The sequence below is a fragment of the Notolabrus celidotus genome, chromosome 5 (assembly GCF_009762535.1).
Source record: "Notolabrus celidotus isolate fNotCel1 chromosome 5, fNotCel1.pri, whole genome shotgun sequence".
NCBI classification, from domain to species: domain Eukaryota; kingdom Metazoa; phylum Chordata; class Actinopteri; order Labriformes; family Labridae; genus Notolabrus; species Notolabrus celidotus.
In genome coordinates, this window is record NC_048276.1 from 23,986,302 (window position 1) to 24,004,952 (window position 18,651).

The 18,651-nt window shown below is 41.3% G+C and overlaps 2 protein-coding genes across 3 annotated transcripts; one reads left to right on the forward strand and one right to left on the reverse strand.

Annotated features, from left to right (window-relative positions):
• The first annotated feature begins 896 nt into the window (after nucleotides 1-896).
• crx (cone-rod homeobox) lies at nucleotides 897-4,029 on the forward strand. 2 transcript variants are annotated; one of them, XM_034683819.1, is made up of 3 exons: nucleotides 897-1,331; nucleotides 2,269-2,438; nucleotides 2,848-4,029. In XM_034683819.1, exons 1-3 carry the CDS (start codon nucleotides 1,235-1,237, stop codon nucleotides 3,484-3,486), a joined length of 906 nt encoding a protein of 301 aa, XP_034539710.1. In that variant the 5' UTR covers nucleotides 897-1,234; the 3' UTR covers nucleotides 3,487-4,029. The 2 variants fall into 2 exon arrangements, with proteins under 2 accessions (XP_034539710.1, XP_034539711.1); XM_034683820.1 differs by having other exon boundaries at nucleotides 2,287-2,438.
• A 7,660-nt stretch (nucleotides 4,030-11,689) lies between these two features.
• h3f3c (H3 histone, family 3C) lies at nucleotides 11,690-16,979 on the reverse strand. Its single transcript, XM_034683628.1, has 4 exons — nucleotides 16,843-16,979; nucleotides 15,037-15,180; nucleotides 13,184-13,337; nucleotides 11,690-13,094 (listed from the first exon to the last, which is right to left on the reverse strand). Exons 2-4 carry the CDS (start codon nucleotides 15,162-15,164, stop codon nucleotides 12,966-12,968), a joined length of 411 nt encoding a protein of 136 aa, XP_034539519.1. The 5' UTR covers nucleotides 15,165-15,180; nucleotides 16,843-16,979; the 3' UTR covers nucleotides 11,690-12,965.
• Between the last annotated feature and the right edge of the window lie 1,672 nt (nucleotides 16,980-18,651).

An 18,651-nucleotide genomic window follows, 5' to 3' on the forward strand; every position in this document is an offset into this window, starting at 1 on the left:
CCATGTTGCTCCTTCTCATCTTCCCCCCTCCATCTTTGATTCTCCGTCTCGCCTTAGTCTCCATCTTCTGCTGATTTCTTTGTTTTAATTTTCACAGACTAAGTCCGTTCGCTCTTTCCCTCTTTCCCTCTTTCGTTCAGCTATAAGATCCCTCCAGCCTCCTTTCCCGCTCCAGCACTGAACGGATTGCTCTGACTTTCCTGCCTTTATCTGGAGATAAGATACTTACTTTTCAGATAAAGCATATTATGATAAATCAAATGAGCTTTGTCGCTTTTGTGCATCTGGGTGTCTGTGTGTGTGTGTGTGTGTGTGTGTGTGTGTGTATGCGCGCGCGTGTGCGTGCGCGCGCGTGTTTACATGCAGCTGTGTGGAGATAAATGTAATCTGTCAATTATTATTTGATGTTTATACTGCTGAAAATTTGCAGCTGGTTAATTTAGATCTACATGTAACGGGAGAAAAATAAAGATGAGGAAAAAATAAGATGTGGAAGAAAAGTTTTTTGAATATAAAGTTCTGATTTCTAAATTATTTCTGTTCATTAAATGCACAGCAAAATATGGAAAGTTAAATATTTCAAAACACGCACCTTTTTCTTTTGTCATGTATTACAGGAATAACTCTCGGGTTAATTTTGTTCGGGAAAATATTTTTAATCATACATAAACCACTTAAATTTTGTGTTTAGAGCAAATCCATGTGAAAGACTAAAATCAGATCATTAACTCACAATAAACTTTATTATTTCTTGTGACTTTTCTGTGTGCACTCGAGCGTGTGCGCGCGTGTGTCAGGATGTAAATGTGTGTGCGATGGTGGGAGGGGTTTGTTGAAGCTACTTGTTGCCTCTAATTAGCAGCGTGTGCCGGTAAAGAAACTCAGTGGAGCATCTCTCCAAGGCGCAGAGGCACTGAGGGACAACTTCACCTGTGTGATGACTAAACTGTGACAGTCAGAAGCGGTTCGGATGTTGAGTGCGCAGCAGTGCGCTCTGCTGCTCAGCTGACACACAGAAATAGCTGTAATTGCAGGGAGAGAGATAGAGAGAGAGAGAAAGAAAAAAAGAAAAACAGTTTCGGTTTCTGAGAACTCCGCGCGTCCCGCTTCTCTTCGCAGCCGGTTTGGACCGGACGCACAGACTTGTTGCCGCAGCAGCACTCTGAGGGGCCTCGCTGTTTGTTGCGTGTCCGACATTCAAGTCAGCGACAGGACTTAAAAGGCAGCTGCAAGGATGATGTCCTACATAAAGCAACCCCATTACACCATGAACGGGTTAAATTTGCCCGGCCCAGGGATGGATGTGCTGCACACCACCGTCGCTTACCCATGTAAGTAAAAACTGTATGATTTAAAAAACTTTTAAAAATATATGTTTTCACCCTTTAGTCTCCTTCTGCTTCTCGTTCGAGTAAACACTTTCGAGCCAAAATTGTGCGTAAAGACGCGTTGGCTGTGCGTAATGCTGTAACGCACGAAAATAAATTAAAAGAGGATAAATAATTCGTTTCATAAGAGCCAAGGTCTAATTTAAAAAAAAATTGTACAACAATGACTACATGTTAAAAGGTTATATAAAGTGATCATTACTACACTAATTCGATCCAAGGGGAAATTGAATATCTGAGGAATGAGAAAGTAAAAAGTGACTCCCTTCATTTGTGCGTAAATTCACCGTCGCAATTTTTGTATAATGTGTTGATATACTAAGGCAGCATTTCACAAAGACAATACTCGGAGCCATGTTTGGAATATCCCGCACAAAATCTGTGTCCGGTGTCTGTCAGAAAACAAACTAAGTTTCACGGTCGCTTTTTGAATGTTTGTCACATTTACCATCGGAAAAATCCGAAACATCATTGACTCTGAGATATCTGTCATGCATCTGTATCTTTACTTTCTCCTTTAACAATTAACATCGGCATCAGTCTACCGAGAACAGACTTATATAACTCTGACCGTACGAACTTTATTTAAATTATTAAAACGGAAAACTGGAATAATTTCAAGACGCAGAGAATATTTTCATAATTTCATTTAAAAGGAAAATACACTTCGGACTTAAAAATGTTTACAGGCAGCATATAAGAGGACAGGTCGGGATAACTAACATCAGATTGTTCTGTCAGATGCCCGTTAATTTCTGTATTTGTTGTTTTCCTGACAAAAATAGTCCAGACAATAATCACCTAAACGAATATATCAATGTAAGAGTATGTTTTTTTTTTTCCTGCTGCCACAAACACCCTTTAATAATATTAATATTAGTGTCGGTTGTATATGCAGCTACTCCCCGGAAGCAGCGCAGAGAGCGCACCACCTTCACCCGGACACAGCTGGACATCCTGGAGGCGCTGTTCTCCAAGACCCGCTACCCAGACATCTTCATGAGGGAGGAGGTGGCCCTAAAGATCAACCTGCCGGAGTCACGTGTTCAGGTGAGGAAAAAGTAGGCTACAGCTAAAGTGAAGGCCGATCTGTTCAGTGTTTGTGGGTTACTAGTCACACTAGACATCCTATTAAGTTTTAAGACAGCACCTACCTTTATTCTACAACTTTAACTCCTGCAACAAAACACCTTGATTACATGAATCACACCTGCCTTTTTTTTTTTACCTCTCCATTGACTGATTTCAATTTAATGACTTTTTCAGCTTGAAGGTTTAAATTTTCCTAAAGTATCAAATTCCACAGTACCACAGTGTTGACACAGGGAAATACATTAATACATGAAACATGAATTCAACATTGAACCGTCTTAATGTGTCTAAACCTGAAATATTGCAGAGACAGAGACACACATTTTAAAGCCTGACTCTTGTTTTCTGTCCTTTCTTTTTCCTCCAGGTTTGGTTTAAGAACCGCCGTGCAAAGTGTCGTCAGCAACAGCAGCAGAGCAGCGGCCAGTCTAAGCCCCGACCACCCAAAAAGAAGGCCTCTCCAGTGCAGGAAGCCAGCGCCCCTGACCCTCTCCCCAACCCTTCTGGATCCTACAGCCCCTCCTCAGCTCAGTCCGGCCCCAGCCTGGCCCCGAGCTCCAGCACCGGGAACACGGCTGTGTCCATCTGGAGCCCTGCTATCTCGCCGCTGCCTGACCCCCTGGCTTCCTCCTCAGCCCCTTGCATGCAGCGGCCCTCTCCTTACCCCATGAGCTACGGCCAGCCATCAGCCTACACCCAAGGCTACGCCAGCACCACCTCTTACTTCACTGGCCTGGACTGCAGCGCCTACCTGTCCCCCATGCACTCGCAGCTGTCGGGCACCGTGGGGGCCCTCAGCCCCATCACTGTGCCCTCAATGGGGGGCTCCCTGAGCCAGTCCCCTGCCTCGCTGTCCTCACAGGGCTATAGCACAGCCTCCTCCCTTGGCTTCACCTCTGTGGACTGCCTCGACTACAAGGACCAGCAGGCCTGGAAACTCGGCTTCACCACAATGGACTGCCTGGACCACAAGGACCAGAACTCCTGGAAGTTCCAGGTCCTCTAAAAAGCCAGTGTGGGAAGAAAGAGGGAAGCAGATCAGCCACAGAAGACTCTTTTCAGTTTGTTTGTTTGTTTGTTTGTAAGGTTTTGTTTGTTTTTAAAGGCGACCTCTGTAGAAATGAATTTATCTGAATGACCCTGTTGAAGAATGGCACCAAGGCTGTCTTCATCACTGCCTGACTGTAAATCAGATCTGTTAACGTCTACATGCTGAGTTGAATAAGAGAACAAAAGCCTTTAAAAAGTTTGTAGGAAGATTCTGGAAACACACTGAGCCATCATTTTGCTGAAAGAGACTGTCTACCGCAGACACAAACACGTTTCATGTTGTTTTAAACTTGTCATAGTGGAGGGAGAGCTGCTGTCACAGGAAAGAGCTCTGAAACTATTTATTATTACTTTATGCTATATTTAAATTTGTAATTTGGTTTTGTTTAGCTGAGCATTGTTTTGAACATTTATGTTGCGTATTTCAGTGTTAGCTTTTAGTGTTATTATCCCAACCTGTTTAATGGAAAAGCCAGATCTTCTGTTTTAGTGGTGTGAAATATTAAAGTGAAATATTCTTTACACTCTGTGCTCTGATGATTGTCGACTCTCTGTGCCGTGAACTGAAGTATATCTTGTGTTAAGGTTCACTCTGAGTCAGAGGTGATAATTGATCCGCATGTTGTAGGTCAGTATAAAGAGTGTGTGTGTGAGGATGTGAAGTGGCTGTGTTGCGTTCCAGTGTAGACCCGTCATGTTCGTCATATGGCCTGCATGGCTCTCACTACTCCATCTTGGTTATTTTAGTTTATCTGATTCTGGGAGTGTCCCAATCCTCTTAGCCTCCCTTCAGCAATGCCCTAAGTGAATTAGTTAGGATTATTGCCCTATCCCCCTCTTCCTCCCTCTGTCTCCTCACCCGTCTCACCCATCTCCTCCTCCTCCGTCTTCCTTTCCTGGGTTTTTATCTCTGACGCTCCTTTCTCCACCTCACCTTGTTGTCTCTCCGGTATCGTTTGAGGGAGCTACTTTGCACTTTACATTTACTTCACAATGAAAGGATTTCAACTGGAGCAAGGTGGATCAGATAGATAGATCACCTTTATTGATGTTACAGGAGCAGATTATCAGAGAAAACAAAGTGAAAGAGGAATAGACATAGTAAATAAACCGACAGCTACTTTTAAGTTGTTTAATACTTTGCAGGAAAGAATATCATAACTGACATTACATGTGACGTGAAATCATCACAATATTCAGTACTAACATGAACAAGTTTTGGGTTTATTGAAAAAGTTAACCCCTTGTTCACAGGTTGTATAGACTAAAAATAAAAGGCTCCACTCTAGAAGGGAAGTGCAAAAAACTATCACCATACGATATTCAGTGGCGGTTCTAGACCAATTTTACTGAGGGGGCAGGCTGGGGCAAAGGGTGTTGTCAGAGGGACACATTCAACCCTGACAAAAGAGACTGAGAAGGGCGAGGACCGGCTGAGAACAAACTAGCAAAACATCAGTGCATCCCTATATACTAGACATATACTACTGTGTACTGTATCAAAATGCAGACTGACAGCAGCTGTTTGGCTGTTTACACTCAACATGAGTCCCTTAGCGCTCTAAGGGACTGGAACCAAGTGCCACACGCATGTGTTCCGCCTGTAACATCGGAGCGATACCAAAGCTTTTTTTATTGTAATATTTGTTTGGAGGGGGGGCCACAGGGGGGTCCAGGTTCAGTTTTACAGGGGCACCGGCCCCTGTTGGCCCCTCCCCAGAACCGCCACTGATGATATTCATAGGTGAGCAGAAAGTGCAGATTTCTGGAAAACCTCTGTTCTAAACAAAACCTCACCATGACAAGCTTTCTCAAGGGAACAACCAAACACAGCGTCATGCTGCTCTCAGTTCTGTTGTTTATATAGCTGTAGGTTAAATAAAAGTAGTCTGTGTATCATTAAGGAGACAGTATTTTTTTTGCAGTGGGGTTGTACGAGGCACTCATCAATAAAAAGTCTATAACTAACAGAGGATCCTGCTCAGCTCGGCCCCTTCCATGAAAAAATGGCTGGAGAATAGTCTGAACATGATGGTGCTGCTGACACAGTAATGTTTGTTAATTCAGCTCAGTCTTCCCCTTCAGCAGCTAATACAGTGTATTTTGGTGAGGTAAACATATGGTGTGGACCATCTGTTGTGTCATTATGCAGTAAAAAAAAAAAGACCAGAGCTGAGAACCTACTCTGAAGATGCTCTTCCATTCAGCTTTCCTGGTTTTCTGGTTTAACTTCTAAAAATTGAAGAAAGTGGGTAAAGCAGCACTGTTCGTGACGCAAGGAACTCTGGATGGAGAGTGATGCAGACTGCACTGTGAACCGCTGGTATCCTCAGATTCAGAAAGGTCCTGAAGTACTGTTGTTACCAAGGCCTGCTCCTGAAAGCAGGAGGTCTCTGGGTTCATGGTCAACAGCCTTGCACCCCTTCCGATTCTCCTGGCTGGTTTCTCAACAAAGAGCTTAGCTGATCGGCATCCCCTGTGGGTCATACACTTAGCCTACTGTTGACAATTACGCCAACTACAAAAAACCCAGACTATCCCCTTAATATGTAACACGACTGGATTTATTATTGTTCTTTCGCACTCTTGCAAGAGTTGAAAAAAATTGGAACGGACCAGATCGGTCGGAATAACTGATCAGTGTAATGTGTGACTCTGATGTCAGGCAGCATAGTACATGCAATGATAGATTAATTTTTGTTCTTTAACAGAGTCCTGATTTTTATAAACTTGTGAGTTAATTGAGACAAAGTTTCAGTGACTGGCACAAAGCTTGTAAGTCATTACAAACTCACACCGACCTATGGTTGAGAGAGACTCTGTGCTGAGATATGGCAAGTTTTCTACGTTTGGATTCAGCTACCAAGGTCTTGACCTCATGCTATCAAAGCAGCCTTTAAAGCAAAGACACAAATGGTGGCAGGTCACTCCCAGCACTCGCAGTCACATGCCGAAGTGTCTTCGGGCAAGATACCAAACTCCAGATCTTATAAGTGTTGATGTTTGCTGTGTTGTTAGCTGGTGGCTATAGGTGTTGTGCTTGGAAGTAGAATCACAAGTTTCAGTGTGTAGAGATTTTAAAATCCTCCTCATTCCCTTAAACAGCTTCTTTTAAAATGTATAGGTATCTATACATCATGTTGGTCACCCCTTCAGAATCTAATTTTTGTAGATAAATCTGAATTTCGTATTATTTGACAAAACAATAAAGAAAACTTTATCTAACTTTCACTTTCCTCTGATTTTAGGGACAGATATTTGTAGTTTTTAAAGTTAAACACATAAAAAATGCTCAAACAAAGTTATTTATTGTCATTCATATGAAAACATGTAGGTAGGCAAAGCTCTGGACATCACCTTTTTCTATGGATGTAGTTACCCCCGCCCACTTTTAACCTGAGTGGTAAGATAGTTCAGTAAAGCCATTAAGAGACCATTAGTGTTATAAAGTTATTTAATAGTTTTATTTCATCTTTAGTCATTGTAGCACTGTGTAGACGGTCCCCCCGCATCAAGTCAGTCCAGCTCACCATCCAGGTTGTACTGATGACAATCAGGTTGTAGTTTATTGTCTACCTCACTTTGGTTGGGGAGAGGTGTCTGATTTGTGAAAGCAATGTTTTGATGATGTGTTATTGACCTGGGGAGGTTGTACCTGTGAACATATTTCCAACTCTGCAAGTCTTGTGATTTCAGCACAAGCATGCGTGTTCTTCTCCTCTGCTACATGTTAGCTCACCTGACTGTCAGATGGGAGACATCAGTCAATCAGCTGGCAGTCACACAGTTGATAAAGAGCTTGTACCCTTTGTGCCTCTCACTATTTTTACACAGTAACTAATACAATGTAAAATGTAGAGGGATACATTTCGTTACACAGAAAATACTTCTAATTTTAAAAGCATGATGGGCCATAACTAACATAGCATAGACTGTTTTCCTAAACATCTGACAACAATGCTGTTTAGTAAACCTTTTGCTCCAGCTGTTTTCATGAATGTTATCGCTCCATCAGTACTGAGGTTCCCCGTATTCCCACCCCCACCACTGCACCAATCTCCCCAACTCCTCTGACTACTTGATAATCCCCACATGACCTGATTGCTGCCACGCAAACTTCACCATGTCATCAAATATGGGAATATATGTCATATGTGTGTTCTTACAGTCCTGTAGAGGAATAATATAGAGAGGACTGAACATTTTGTAACATTCAACCACCCTTGTGTTGAATTGTAACCCCATATTTTGATGTTTTTATGTAAAATAGAATAGTAGGTTTGTTATTTTGGAGACGTAAAATCATGAATATACCTGATGTAATGATTCTGAAGGATTGTTGTCTGAAATACATTTAAAGAAGTCACATGATCAGTGCTTCAGATGAAGTTATATTTATACAAATTTTGTGATGGCAGGATATTTCTTGTATAATTCTGCAACAAAAATTAAAACATTTGACTATTTTTGATGCTTTGTATAAGATATATGTTCCCGTACTGAAACATGTACACGGTCACCACATTGAGATCACAGATTTACAGCACAGAGACAAGTAAACGGGAGACATTTCAAAGCATTTTTCTGCACTCAACAACGTCCTAATCCCACTCTGTGCTCAATTTAATCCTCTGCCCTCCCTCTGCTGGTGTGATTGGTTAATCCCTGCGTCTGCACACAGTGATTGGTTAACCTCTCTCCGAGGGTGCAGTGCACTTGTAATCTTCCCCCTCAGCACTGAGAGCTTCAGACAGACATTTGTGGTGTAATCCCATGGAGCAGCAGATGTGATGGGGGATGGACGGCACCACGCAGACCTTGAGGAAGGTGAACACAGAGAACACAAAACACAACACAAGGTCCAAGGAGGGGAACCTTTACTTGGGAAAAGTCCAAATGTATACTAACAGATACAAGTTTAAGAATAGCTGATTTATTTTCTTTAACTAGGACTTAAAGTGAATTTTAAATGTTGAGAGGAGAGGAGCCATATGTGATAAATGTGTTCCTGCTTTATGAATAATCTGTTGCAGCTCGGCCACAAAGAAACCTGAATGAAAAATGTCATTCAACTTTGAGTTTTGCGTTCCACCCCCCAGAGTAGTTCCTGATTATTGCTGTGTTATTACGTCACAAAGAGCTTTTCACCATATTCACATGGCGGCCATTTTTTCTCTTACGTCATACTCAGATTAGAAGGCCCAAGCACTGTTTTAATGACACACTGCTGAATTTCAGAAGAAGTTATTACTGTAAATCTGTCCCTACAGGTATCTCCAAAAAGTCAGATACCTATGGTTGATTAAGCAGCTGCTGTTGGAGTCCCTACGAAGTCAACGAGACGACACATCACAAGAATTGATTTAGAACTCTTAAAATATCTAGAGTTTGTCCTTTTACTGGCTGTAGATACAAAACTTAAAATGTCGTAAGATGTTCAGCTTTTCAGTTCCACTTATTTTTCCCCCTTTTGGATTTTTGCCTTTACTGATAGGACAGGTGAAGAGAGACAGGAAATGTGGGGAGTAGAGAGCAGGGGAAGACATGCAGCAAATGGCCATGACTGGGAATCTAACCAATGACCACAGAAACGAGAACTATAGCCTCTGTACATGGGGCACACGCTTAACTCCTTTTTTTAACAATCTACAGCATCATTGCAGATCTTTTCAAACTCAGGGGTCAAACCTGCCCCTGTCTTTTATTTAACTTGATGTTCATTTTATGTACTTATGTATTCATAATCTTTGATCATCTGTCTCTTGTGCTCTTTGACTTTGACCTAGTTTCTCAATGCACTGGTAATAAAAGCAGTGTTAGTTGGGTCAGGCATTGTGTACCCTACAGTAACCCTTGTACAACTTCTCTTATGGATAGCCGCTGTAGCCAGAGTAACTGCACATTAGTAAGTAAAAATGTAATGAGTTTTATACCTGTTATAAAACCATGGGAGGAAAAATACTTATTGTGATTAAGTTAGGGGGGAAAAGGTTACAGCCATCAGTCAAACCATCAATCCATCCGTCTTTATTTGTATAGTGTCAAGAAAAACACTTGACATTAAGACACTTCAGGTCCTGACTTCACTCTTTGTTATATTATTTACAAAGACCTAACATGCAAAGCACTTTGCAGCATTTAGCACATTATAGAGGCAAAGATAAACATCCTTTAACAGGCAGAAACCTCCAGCAGAACCAGACTCCTGTTGAACAGCCATCTGCTGAGACTGTGTTGGGAGTGGGAAGATGGATAGAGGGAAATGTTGAAAAAGTAAGGGATAAAGACAAACAGAGCAACAACAAAAACAATAACAGATAAAACAGATGTTTGGTTACAATTCTAGTAATAATGGTGAAAGTATATGTGCTATTAGCAGGAATAACATTAACAGGTATAATGACTACACAATGGGGAGGACTGATGATATTAATTATAGCATCTGGAGTCAAGCAGCTCCAAGATTCACATTAAGCATTAGAATAATGGTTGTAAAAGTAAGACTGGTTTTAACAGTTATTGCAGCTGGAGTCTGGCAGGTCCACAGCAGAAGGCCGTCAACGGCAACGATCCAGAATAACTCAGGGGCTCCCAGAAAGATCTATGGTTAGTAACTTTAATGGGACAGGAAGACTTCAACTATTTGACAGGCAGACAGAGGAGAGAGTGGGAAAGACAGGATCCCTGCGAGTGAGTTCCCCTGGCAGTCTAAGCCTACAGCAGCATAACTAAGAGCTAGTCCAAACATGAGGCAGCTCTAACTATAAGCTTTATCAAAAAGGAAAGTTTTAAGGATATTCTTAATTAAAAGAAACAAGGGTGTCTACCTCCAGGACACTGACTGGTAGATACTTCAAAAGTGAAGAGACCTGATAACTGAAGGCTCTACCTCCCATACTACTTTTACAAACTTCAGGTGCTAGGGACATGCTTGTTAAGCTGATTGAAGGGTTAAAGGTCATCACCCTTGCTTGTCAGAACCAGAATTATTAACAGTGTAATACTGTTTTTATTATTGTAGTCCTGAAATGCTGGTCTTATGTTGTGTTTAAGCTTCACCACAGCAACCTGACACTAGCCGGGGCTGTAGCTCTGGTTGATGGAGACTGCCGTAATGCTCTTCTATCCAGATGTATGCAAGCACAGATGGCACTGACATTAACCTGCAGGGAGGATCAAAGGTGCATGGTGCCAGCTCTGCGAACAGTATAACACTCGCCAAGTGTTTACCCTCAGATTCTTTGTTTGACCTGTGTTGAATAAATCTTGCTCAGTTTTTCTGTTTTTTGAGTTTTTTGTTACCTTCAGACTCGTCAGCTGGTCAGAATTTAAATCTCTGTTTACAGGACTAGGACACTTCTGAACATCCCTATTAAGCACCACAAGCAGGCCTACATTCAAGAGCTGTGTAGGTGAGACAGATTTTAAATTATGCTCTCGGTTTTATGGTGAGTCAATGTAGAAAGCTAATAATTGAGAGATAAGAGCTCTTTTCCTAGGCCGTTGTCTTGATGGGTGTACCTGTTGGTTGTCACTTTGTCCACAGCTCCTTCACTATTACCATGATGATCCTTTTATCTGGCTATCTGGGGAGGTACAAGACTTACAAAAGGTTATGAGCTCTTGTGTATTGGCCCAAGTTGCGCATTGATGTGAGATAGGTCAAGAAGCCATCTTGGAAACTCCATCAAACTTTGGTGCATCAACCTTGGGAGATGTTGGGAGTTGAACTCATGGGTCCGCTTCCTCGATGTTCTAGTGGAAACCTCCACCTTATAGTCTTTTCGATAACAACACCCGATGGGTTGAAATGTTCCAAAGCATAACACGGCCGAGACAGTTTCACACATTCTAACGAGAGATCTTTACTCAGTGGGTCGTACCGACTTTGTGGCATGAACATTATTTGCGAAGCTTAAGCAAATCAGCAACAGGACAGAAATGCTGATTGAACCTGTGGACAGATGGTAGAGGTAGTTCAGAGCAGACATAATCTATCCTGGTTAAAACTGAATTCCTCCTTCTGAGTAATCCAGAAGTTTTGGATCTTCAATATTAAAAACCAAGTATAAGATTTTCAACTTTCAAGAACCTGTTTCTCCCCTGACTTTATATCTGAGCCAGTGAGAAGGAAATAAATCGCACACGCACACATCAGGGTTTTTTAACACCTATTTATTACCACCATAATATGAGAAATTTGGAAAATACAAAGATCAGCTTATTTATACGTCTGAAAATTTCAAGGAATAAGAAAAATATAAAAGAAAACAAATATGAGGTTATATTGTGTATCACAAATTTTGAGAAAGGGACAGATTATATGTTTAGACCTACAGAGAGTGCAAGAGACACACAGAGCCAAAAACATGCAGTGAAACTTCCACTATAATATCAATTCATACTGTAGTGACAAGTCTATCAGTGGAAAGAAAGAGAGAGAGACAGAAGCATAATTTGTGAGACTGATGAGGAGTGAGGAGTTGAGTAGAGGAGCAGACGGTGAACATCGCCCCCCTGTGGCTGCCTTTAGAATTGAAGTTGCCTTTGAAAACAGAGAAGCCCTTCCTGATTTTCTATTGCAAATCAGATCACTGTAAAATAAAAACTGATGAGTTGACAAAATTGATTGATTTTCTGTTAATTTGATGATTTTGAGAGTGGTAAAGAGAAGCATTTATGATTTATATGCGTAAAAAAAATAGACACCATATCCACAACAATAATCAATAATCTTAAGCAACCAAAAGATCCTTGTTTGTTGAGTACAAGCGGTTTGAGAGATCAGAGCAAACGTCCACACAAACAGACCGTCATCCTCTCCCAGAGCACATTACAGAGGTGAGGGAGGGCGTTTGAAGAGGTGCAGCCTGGAGCTGCAAAGGGGAGGGGAAGGAAGAGGGGGCAGAGGGACGGACTGGGCAAGAAGGGAGGAAGAGGAGGGTGGTAAGACAGGGGCTGAGGCCTCAGGACTAGTTTAAATAGCACCCTGCTGTGGAAGTTGCAGCTCCCCTTAAGCAGACTAGTCCCTCGTACTCGTCCCTCTGCTTCAGCTCTGTTTGCCACACAAGCCACATCTGCTGGTTGCCCACCCTGGAAGAATCCAGGTGAGCTTCTGTGGGCAACACCCAAACCCAAAGACGAATGTATGAGTTTGTGTGCAGGTACGCTTCTGATCTGACAAACCTTTAACATGCACGAAAAAGGTACCCTAAAAACATTTGGTGAAGACGAAAAAACCTATGGAGACCAGACTTCAACATATTTCTATCTCTTCATAATCAGGGTTACTCTAAAGTCTACTGAGAAGCTGGGCAGGCTGGGGAGGGAGGGTGAGAGGGACAGGTGGAGGTGGGTGGGAAAGGTAGAGTGAAGGAGTGAGGACAGGGACAGGTAAAGAAAAACAGGACAGAGGTGAGACATTATGGAGGCTGTCTAGGCACGCTCTCCACGGATGCGGCGGGCCAGCTGGATGTCTTTGGGCATGATGGTGACACGCTTGGCATGGATGGCGCACAGATTGGTGTCCTCAAACAGACCGACCAGGTATGCCTCGCTGGCCTCCTGCAGGAAGAGATAACAGGTATCAGCAAGAGAAGATTTCAGAGTTGATTACTGATTCAGTCTTTGATACAATGTGTTTGGTAACGAACCTGCAGGGCTCCGATGGCAGCGCTCTGGAAACGCAGGTCAGTTTTGAAGTCCTGAGCGATCTCCCTCACCAGGCGCTGGAAGGGCAGCTTACGGATCAGCAGCTCAGTGGATTTCTGGTACCGACGGATCTCTCTCAGAGCCACGGTTCCGGGCCTGAAACAAACATAATCAAGGAGAAGCTCAATACATCATAGGAGTAAAGGAATCAGCATCCATGAATGTCACATTTTGATTTGTCAGACCAAAGGACAGTTTTCTGCTCCCTCTCAGTTCATCTTAAAAGGCTCAGGTCCACAGAGGACGCTGGTATTTCTGGATCATGTTTATGTATGGTTTCCTCTTTGCATAACACAGTTTGAACCTGTATTTTTGACTGTGTTCACAGCAAGTGATAGGTTTTGAGGTGATTTTGAGTCTATGCAGTGACTACAGAGTCTTGTCTGTTTTTAATGCAGTGCCTGAGGGCAGATCACAGGCTCCCAGTTTAATTTGATGGAGCTTCAATGTAAAAAACTAAAGCTGTGTTTAAACAATAAGTTAAGTTCATGTTTTATAAGTTTAGGATCCATTCTGTGTTTTAAAATGCTCAACCATATGTAGTGAATGTCTCGGTTTATCTCATCATCTAGATTCTCACACAGCTTAACTTCTATCTTGGCCTTTTCTGGGGACTACATTTAGATGAACTTCACAGCTGCCTCCAGCTACTGGAGGTTGTGCGGTGCCCAGTGTGATGACCTGTTAGGTCCGGCATGACATGTTGAGGTATCAGGATTTCTGGGACAGACAAAACCTACTTAAATTACAATTCAGTCACGAGTTTGCTACAATCTGACTTACTGCAGCTCAATAGAGCCTACATTTTCAGTCTGATTTGAATCACTAAAAAAGGTTGAATGTAACTAAATAACTAACTCCATCATTGTGCCAACCTTTTTTTTCAATTAAGTTTAGATTGTCGCCGATGCCCACTCTGTTCTGTACCCTGGTGGCCTTTGCTGCTCTCCCCTCCTTGGCTTTTCAGGTATACACATGAAAGAGAGATGTGCTCTCCCAACCTGAGGCTTTGTTTGGCATTCCACGTAGGCACATGGAAGGGCAGGGAGCTCCAAGAACAGAGCCATACCACCAAACAGAACTTATTACAAGAAAATAATTAGTTTGTTTGACCAGAGTGGTCCTGACGGAAATTATTGAATTAATGTAAATGATAACATTTCTAATAAAAGGGTCCACTTACATTTTATCAGCCATTTTTGTCACAGTCAGATCACAACATTAGTCTGTTTTTTCTCTTCCAAGAGTACACAGGACCTAAATATAATTTGTAATCACTTTGCCAGAGGAAGTGTGTGCTGTCTTGCACTGTGTGGTTCTTGTATGAAGCAGTTAGTGCTTTGTTGTTCACTGACGCAGGATGTGCCTGCTGGTGGTATTTACCCAGTTCTCTGTGACAAAACTTGAGTGGTTTAATACAGAGACCGGGGCGTGATGTTTTTATATGTTGTGTTGGGTCTCATACCGTCAGCAGCCACACGTTTTCAGACACAAAACACACTTTGGTGTTTCGGTTTCACTTGTGACCCTGGTAGCTGGCGACTTTCAGCATCTGTGGTTGGCGCACTTGACAACCATGGATGCTTCTGGCCGACGATGGCCAGCTAACAGGGTCACTATAGTTCTTGTTATCTCTGTCAGATATCTGAACCTTCTGTCAGCTGGAGTACGGGACAGTAGTCTTTGAATATCTTGAAATATGGTTTGTATCTGGACATGTTATGGGATTTTTGGGATACTATAAGATAGAGTTTTTTGCAGTGAAGGCTGTGTAGAAGGAAAATAAAGCTTTTACCTGTAACGATGGGGCTTCTTCACTCCACCAGTGGAGGGGGCACTCTTACGAGCAGCCTTGGTGGCCAGCTGCTTACGAGGAGCCTTTCCTCCAGTGGACTTACGAGCAGTCTGCTTAGTACGAGCCATTACGACAGAGTGTCACCTGAAATCAACAGAATGCCATGATTACTTACAGACTGGTGTTCATGCACAAGTTTATGACTCTCACTCTCTCTGGGCTCAAAGTTTCATTCAGATACTTTTTAAACTTAGTACTCTTTAAGTATATGTTTGGATCTTAATGGCTCATAGGCTCATCACGTTTTTAAAAAACTGCAGGTCGATAACTTCAGCAAACATCCACTAAACTGGAGGTGGTTGCGGTCATGTTTAGAGGCTCAGATTATTAACACTTCAACACAACTTTGAATCAAAGTTTGCAAAGAAGATCAGTCTGAATAGACTAGGATGCTACAGTGGTCACAACACCTCTAGTTAAAAAGGAGAGAGAGTGTGCTCCTTGCATGCCATTCACTATTTAATGCATCAGCATTTTTAAAAGCAAACTCAAGACCTTCCTTTTTAGTCTTGTTTTTAACTGAGTTTCATTCTTATAACAGTTTTATTTATTCATTTATTTATTTATTATCTAGTTCAAATTTTAGTCACTTTTATTCTACTTTATGTATTTTAAGTATAGCATCTTATTTTCTTTTAATGGTTAATATTTTAGTGTTTCATTATCGTAGAAATATATTTCATTTTGGTGATTTGAATTTCCTGTGTTGAGTTTTAACTTCTTATTTTAACACGTGTTTCCTCATTAAGATATCATAAGAGCGTTTCCTCAGTTTGTTCAGCAACTTATTCTTTAATATTATTATTGTTTTTATTACTATTGTTACATATATTGTGTTTTTAATCTTAGGATTGTGGGATGGGATTAATTAATTGATTGTATTTTAAGTTGTTTTTTATGTACAGCACTTTGTGTTACAAAGTCATTGTATAAAATGCGCTTTATAAATAAAGTCTGATTGATTGATTGATTTTTAAAACTCATGACTGATTATTTGTTGTATATTTTCAATATTTGCACCTACAACTACCGACATCTCTGTGTGCATTAAGTTACACTTGGTTAAACTCCACAAAGGACTTTTGTTTTCCCTCGTAAAGTTCACAGTCTTTGGTCTTGAGTCATATTTGGCTGCCTGTGCTGGGACAACTTTTCCTCTGGTTTGGCTGCTACACAGACACACGGAGCCCAGCCAACCAAGGCCCTGAATGCACCCGACCCCAACCAATCACAGGGCTTCATCCTGAAATACACCAATCAGCTGTCTCTGTGTCGAAGCTTACGACCAATCGCGTTTGATTCTGCAGGGTTGAGGGCGGGACAATGCGCCACGACCACGCCCCCTACCGCAAGATTATGGCCGCAGACCTAAATGAACCTACCAATGTACAGGCAATGAGCGGGACGTAAACTTTAACATTTATCCTCATTAATGAACAACGTGTTCGCCCCAGACTAACAACAAGACACAGGAGACAAGTACAGCTATCAAATGAGCACGTAGGCGTTCAAAACGGTGGTGTTATAAGGCGGTAACAACGAAGTAGAAATCGACCCTGAAAGTGGAGCAGATATTTCAGCAGTGGAAGTCCTGAGCCGTTTTTCTCTCTGCTGCCTTTTCTCCTTTCAACAGCGTCGAAATAACACGATATTTCAGCCCCAAAACAACTTTATCTGTCTAATTTTACACACAAAACAGTTTATAATATTATTTATGATGAAAAATATAGGGAAAATGTAACTTACCGAGGGTGAATTTAGCGCCTTTTCTTCGCACGGCTCCTAGAGTGTTGTGGTTGTCTGGCAGTGTCAGATATTTACTATCTCTCACACAATGGAAGCAGAGAGAGCTGGAGCAAAATGGCGGCCGTGTCAATCATCTGTCTCCCACAATGCAACTGCCAACATTTGTAAACATTGTAACTTTGTTTCCTGAGCTGTAACTTTTTGTCCTGGATCTGGACTGAGATCCATGAATGGTTACAAGTAAAAAAATAAATAAATCCATTCTAATTTTCTTTTCAATAAATGACATAACTTTCGGTTTGATATTAAAAAATAAAAGTGATGAAATCTGCTGTAACATAATCCTGTGCCTCTCAAAATTCTTCATTCATAAAAACAGAACTATGAAATATCCCCCCAAATTTGTTGTTTTTCTAAATGGATTCCAAATATACTTAAAATCATTAAAAATAATGAAAGGACCAATAGTACTTAAAATATACGATTCCCTAAAATAATTCCCCACTGACAGGGGCGTGTCCAGAACTTTTTGACTGGGGTGGCCCAACTGAGGCTCTCACATAGGCAGGGGTGGCCAGTGCATTTAGAAATAGTGTAGGAAAGCCCTTTAAACAACCTCAGAAAGACAAAATGTATGACGGTTGTATCATTGTGTTTCTGTTATGTTACTGGCATATATCTTTGTGAGAATTCACTGGGAAGGTCACTGTCCCTTTAACAGAGCAGAGAGTTAACTAGCGGCTCCAGTAAGTCTGGGTCTATGAGGCTTTTAGTGTGTTCATTACTGGTGAGCTGCAGACTCCAGGGAATATTTGTGTGTCATTGCCAGATGTAAGTACCTCAATTTAAGTATTTTGTGATGATTATTATGCCAACTTTGACACGTGTTATAGTTTCTTGATTGTCATGCTGTGAGTTGTTTTGTGGAGTCCTACAGGCTTGATCATGCGTTTAATAATAACAGTATAGTTATGTATGCAGTGTTTTTCCCTTTGTTAATGTGAGCTATCATTGCTAATGTGAGCTATCTCATTCCTATTGTATTTTTTGTATACTGTTTATTTGTATCTCCCTCAGATACCACATTTTTCTCAGAATTAATCTCCTGAACTAGAAGCTCAGCCTCCGTGAGTCTTTTACAGGATTCACACCACCATAGTGTTCACCGCTCTATTCCTTGCAACTGTAGAGGCCCTAGACCTCTGTTACAAATAGATAACATTTACCCTTTCTGTCTTCGCAACCTACTTTCATTAAAGTATTAAACAGTTGTTATATTACTTTTGACTTTAAAAAAAAACATGACAAAGTGGCAGAAATCTTCTAAGCTTAACTCTTTAAAGTCACGCTACTGTCAGCTTTTACCTCATCCCAAATTATAGATTTTAACAGAAACCCCACCTCTGACAAGGCAAACAGCCAATCATATTTTAGGATTTTGGGGTGGCCCCTGGGTCAGCCAATTGGATTTCAAGGGGTGCCAGTGCCACCCTTGGCCACCCCTCTGGACATGCCACCTCCCACTGAACTGTAAAATGATTCCCTCTCCTTACTCAACTTATTTTATTATTTACTTTCTATGTATGTATAATTTTCTCATTTGCCTTGAATTAACAACTAAAGCTGTATTGTTTCTGTGGCCTTAATGATTGTTTATGTATGATGCTCCTTCTGAATGTACCCATTGTTTCTCATGTACTTCTAAAATAAAGTTTAAAAAATAAAAAATAAATACTTTTTGTCCTGGATGATTTTATTTTTAGAAACGATAATACCGAAATAATAAAAACATTGTATTACGTAGTTTTA

Coding starts and splice junctions, on each gene's coding strand:
- h3f3c (XM_034683628.1), bottom strand. CDS start 15,164: ATGGCTCGTACTAAGCAGACTGCTCGTAAGTCCACTGGAGGAAAGGCT. Junction 13,338..15,036: donor AAGAAGCCCCATCGTTACAG/GTAAAAGCTTTA, acceptor TGTTTGTTTCAG/GCCCGGAACCGTGGCTCTGA. Junction 13,095..13,183: donor CTGCCATCGGAGCCCTGCAG/GTTCGTTACCAA, acceptor CTCTTCCTGCAG/GAGGCCAGCGAGGCATACCT.
- crx (XM_034683819.1), top strand. CDS start 1,235: ATGATGTCCTACATAAAGCAACCCCATTACACCATGAACGGGTTAAAT. Junction 1,332..2,268: donor CACCACCGTCGCTTACCCAT/GTAAGTAAAAAC, acceptor TATTAATATTAG/TGTCGGTTGTATATGCAGCT. Junction 2,439..2,847: donor TGCCGGAGTCACGTGTTCAG/GTGAGGAAAAAG, acceptor TTTTTCCTCCAG/GTTTGGTTTAAGAACCGCCG.